General features: G+C 41.6%; 1 protein-coding gene across 1 annotated transcript in view; it reads right to left on the bottom strand.

Annotated features, from left to right (window-relative positions):
* The window catches only part of Mrpl19 (mitochondrial ribosomal protein L19), an 11,333-nt gene extending 10,853 nt beyond the window's left edge, over window positions 1–480 (bottom strand). The window contains exons 1-2 of the mRNA XM_015499862.2: window positions 322–480; window positions 43–160 (exon numbers count right to left, since the gene is read on the bottom strand). Coding sequence (XP_015355348.1) covers window positions 43–160; window positions 322–424 — 221 coding nt within the window. The 5' untranslated portion in view covers window positions 425–480. The remainder of the gene's footprint in view (window positions 1–42; window positions 161–321) is intronic.
* Between the last annotated feature and the right edge of the window lie 3,352 nt (window positions 481–3,832).

The raw sequence follows: 3,832 nt of genomic DNA, 5'->3' as shown, positions 1-3,832 counted from the left end.
AGACCTCGGAGCCAGTCCGCCTCCCGCCCAGCACGGCCTCACCTCCTGTCCTGCTCCGGGGGTCGGCGCTTATCCACAATGACCGGTTTCGGCGGCGGCCGGAACTCGCCGGGCTTGGAAGGCCCAGTGCTCTGCTGCCGGCCGGGCCCCGCGCGGACCCCTGCAGAAGCGAACAACAGAGATCAGGGCTCTCCGCTCAGCCAGAGACAGGCAGAGCCCGGCAATCTTTTCCAACCTGCAGACCAACAACCAGTCGCTCCTGCACACCTCTCTCCAACATGGCCCTCGCGGCCCCCAGCACTAAAGCCCCGCTCCACTTACCGCAAGCCACAGAGGCAGGTGCAGGGAACAGCGCCCTGGCGGCTCGGAAGCTCTGGGCCAAAACCATGGCAGCCCCACAACCCACTAAGGTGGGGGCGGCCATGTTGGCTCACTCAGGTAGAAACTACAACTCCCAGAAAGCAATGCGATGAATGCGGCCAGATGGTGGATGTTATGGGACAAAATATGCAAGAGCTTCTCTTTCTCCACTTCCTCCTGAGAAACAGTTTGGCCACAGTCCCTGAGATTGCAGACGGCATTACCCTTTTAAGGAACTAAATTTCAGTTTGGACTGGGCAACTGGGAGAGATCCAGCAAAAAATGTAAATTTTAAGTCTTGTTAGGAAATTTGAGGAACTGAGAGTACAGCTAAGTGGCAGCTAAGTCTGCTTGCACAAGACCCCGGGGTTCCAACCCTTCACCAAAACATAAAACAAAACCAAAATGAAAAGAAATTTGTGTTTCTCGGGAATGGTGAGCTTCTGGAAGGATTTAATACTTAAACTAATGTGATTATTGGTCATTTTATCGAATCAGTGTCCCAAAGTTACCTCAAATTCAGCATGTCCATTCAACATAATCTTCTTTAAGCTTCCTTCCCAGTATTGGCTTCAACATCCATTTTGTTGCTCCAGGCAAAAAGTGCTATCTTGGTTCTTCTCTGTCTCTCCGTGGTAAATAGCCTAAAATTATGCTGGGCACCATCAAATATCTCAAGAATCCTTGCTTTCTCATCTTCCCATCCATATCTCTAATACATGTTACCAGCCTTTATCCTCAGATCACTGCAAGTAACAACTATTTCATTGGTTGTCTGGCCTCTCATTTGGTTCTTCTCCACACAGCAAACAAAAAAGATAGCTCAGAAATGCAGACATTATTTTTGGTTTTTCCCAGTTTAAAGCCTTCCACAGTTTTCTACTGACCTTGCATGAAAACAAAATTATCAGAAAACAACTAATCTCTGTAGCTTGCTTCCACGTTCTCTGGCTTGCCATGAGCTTATACATGATCCTAAGAAAGAGGACCAGGTTCTAAGGGCAGAATTCAAGGTGCTTTGAGGAAAGACAGGGTCTTCTATTTTAACTACAGCTTTGTTAATTAGAACAAGAACATATCCTAAAAATAACAAGGAATCATACAATCAAAATTTCAGAATGGCTAAATTTTGCCTATTTTTCCCACCTTAAAAAAAAATGTCAGACACTTAAGGAAGCTTAAAAGGGAGAAGAGGCAAAGAATTGTGACTGGTGGTAGTGAGGATTTTTCTATATATTGTTATACTCAGAACAACTTGACTATCACCCTTGCTAGGACTGTCCCTATGGGTGAGGCAGAGAATAATGATAGACCTTCACAGGAGGAAGGCAGAATTTTCTAACATTTCCAAGTTATCCCTGCTGCCCTACCCATCTAAGGATGAGAAGGTTTTGCAGAGTTTTACAAAACTGACAAAATATACCTAAAGAATCTTATTTAGTCCCCTTCCATGTTCCTACTTACCCAATATCCATCATGCCTCTCTTGACCTTACCTTAGCATGAAGAACAAGTTGTGGTTTTAATGATTCTACCAAACAACTTCATGGAGTAAAATCAAAAGAGCATAGAGTCAGCTCAATCATTTCATAAACTGATTACAGGAAGACAACTTTATTTATTTCTATATTTTATAGTCATAGGAAGGAGAGCTTGGACATCATTACATAAGGGAATGAAGTATTCTAGGCAAAGTCCCCATGTCAGGTTATTGTGACATCAGGATTTTTTGTCTGTTTTGCTAATTATTGCAGCCTCTATGCCCAGTATCTGCTACTCAAGATTGAGATAATGAATTAGTAAGTTCTTGGGTAGATGTCTGACTCATAATAAGTCCTTTGTTTCTAGCTTTATTGGGGCATGACTAAAAGTAAAAAAAAAAAAAGTATATATTTAAGGTGTACAGTGTGATGATTTGACATACATATACTTTATGAAATCATTACCACAATTGAGCCAAGTAACATAACCATCACTTCATATAGTTACCCATTAAAAATACTTTGTTTTAATTTACTTTAAAGATGCCAGCAAGAGGAGACTATGACCTGATCTATGTATGAACCCACCCAAAAAAAAAAAAAAAAAAATCTCTCATTATAAAGAGGGGTTGGTCATCATAGTAGTTTAGAAAACTAGAGTTACAACATGAAAAGTTGGCCAGTGACCAGCCAGAAAAGGAAGGAGACTTAGCCCAGTGGTTTGGGGAATTGCCAAGCCCACTGATGAGTCCATCCTGGGGCAGAGAGAGACATATCGAGTTGTAGCCAGTAGTTGTCAAGGTATCTGATTCAGCTAATGAAGTGATCCCGAGGGTGAGCGTTAACCTGCTGGCAGGAAACATTTGAAGCCTTTATTAAGCTCCCATTGTTCTATGTTCATGTAACATCTACTTATTTTTGGGCATTTAATTTTGCCTTCAGAGAAAGACGTACTCATCACAGAGACTCAAATGTTCTGGTATTCTGATCAGCATGATTATTTTGTGTTTTATTATAAATTAATTAGCTAGCATTAATTTTGCCATATTAGTCTCCTAAGTCTGGTTCAGGTGAGTCTGCCCAGAAAAGTGAATCTATTTTATACTGTGCTAAACAATCAGGTGCTGGCCTTCCAAAACCTTTGACAGATCCAAGGCCATGGCATGACAAATTCTCAAAAGTGAAAAATAGATGTGAGACCTCAAGCTGTATATCTTTCCTGCATAAAAGACCTTGATGTTGGGCTGGGGTTGTAGCTCAGTGGTAAAGCGCTTGCCTCGCACGTGAGGCACTGGGTTCGATCCTCAGCACCACATAAAATAAATAAAGATATTGTGTCTATCTACAACTAAAAAAGAAAAAAAAATTTTAAAAAGACCTTGATGTTGCCTCAGAAGCCATGCACACACCTATTTATGCATGTATACACACACTTGTATTCACTATTTGCATATCTATCTTGCTGTTCAATAAATTACTCCAAAATTCAGTTGCTTAAAACAATAAACATTTACTGTCTCATGGTATGTGGGAGAGGAATCCAGAGGTGATATAGCTGAGTGATTGTGACTTGGTTTTTTCCACAATGTTGCTATCAAGAAATCGAGATGCTGGCCAGGGGGATGAGAGGGCTGGGTTCAATCTCTAGCACAGGTGGGAAAAAATGTTGGTCAAAGTTTGTTTGTTTGTCTCTTTCTTTCTTTGGTTTGGTTTTGCAGTGGCAGAGATCAAAATTTTACCTCTATCTTGAACCTCCCGCTTGCCTTTTATCACAAATCCTTGGTCTTAACAACACCTATAGGTTCAGACTTCTTTATTCTCTCTGTTCAAAGTCAGTTCTTTGAGATCAGAAGCTGTTTTAAGGCTTATTTCTCTACCGAGGCAGATCTCTGAGACAGAGCTGTGGATATGAGACTGAAGACGGTGGTGAGCTTCTTTCTGAGTGAAACCCTATTGGAGTTATGTGCTTGTTAGAAGGAGGGTATAGCTTCA

Source organism: Marmota marmota, unplaced genomic scaffold (assembly GCF_001458135.2).
Source record: "Marmota marmota marmota unplaced genomic scaffold, marMar, whole genome shotgun sequence".
Lineage (NCBI taxonomy): Eukaryota > Metazoa > Chordata > Mammalia > Rodentia > Sciuridae > Marmota > Marmota marmota.
This window is presented reverse-complemented; position numbering and strand designations above follow the sequence as displayed.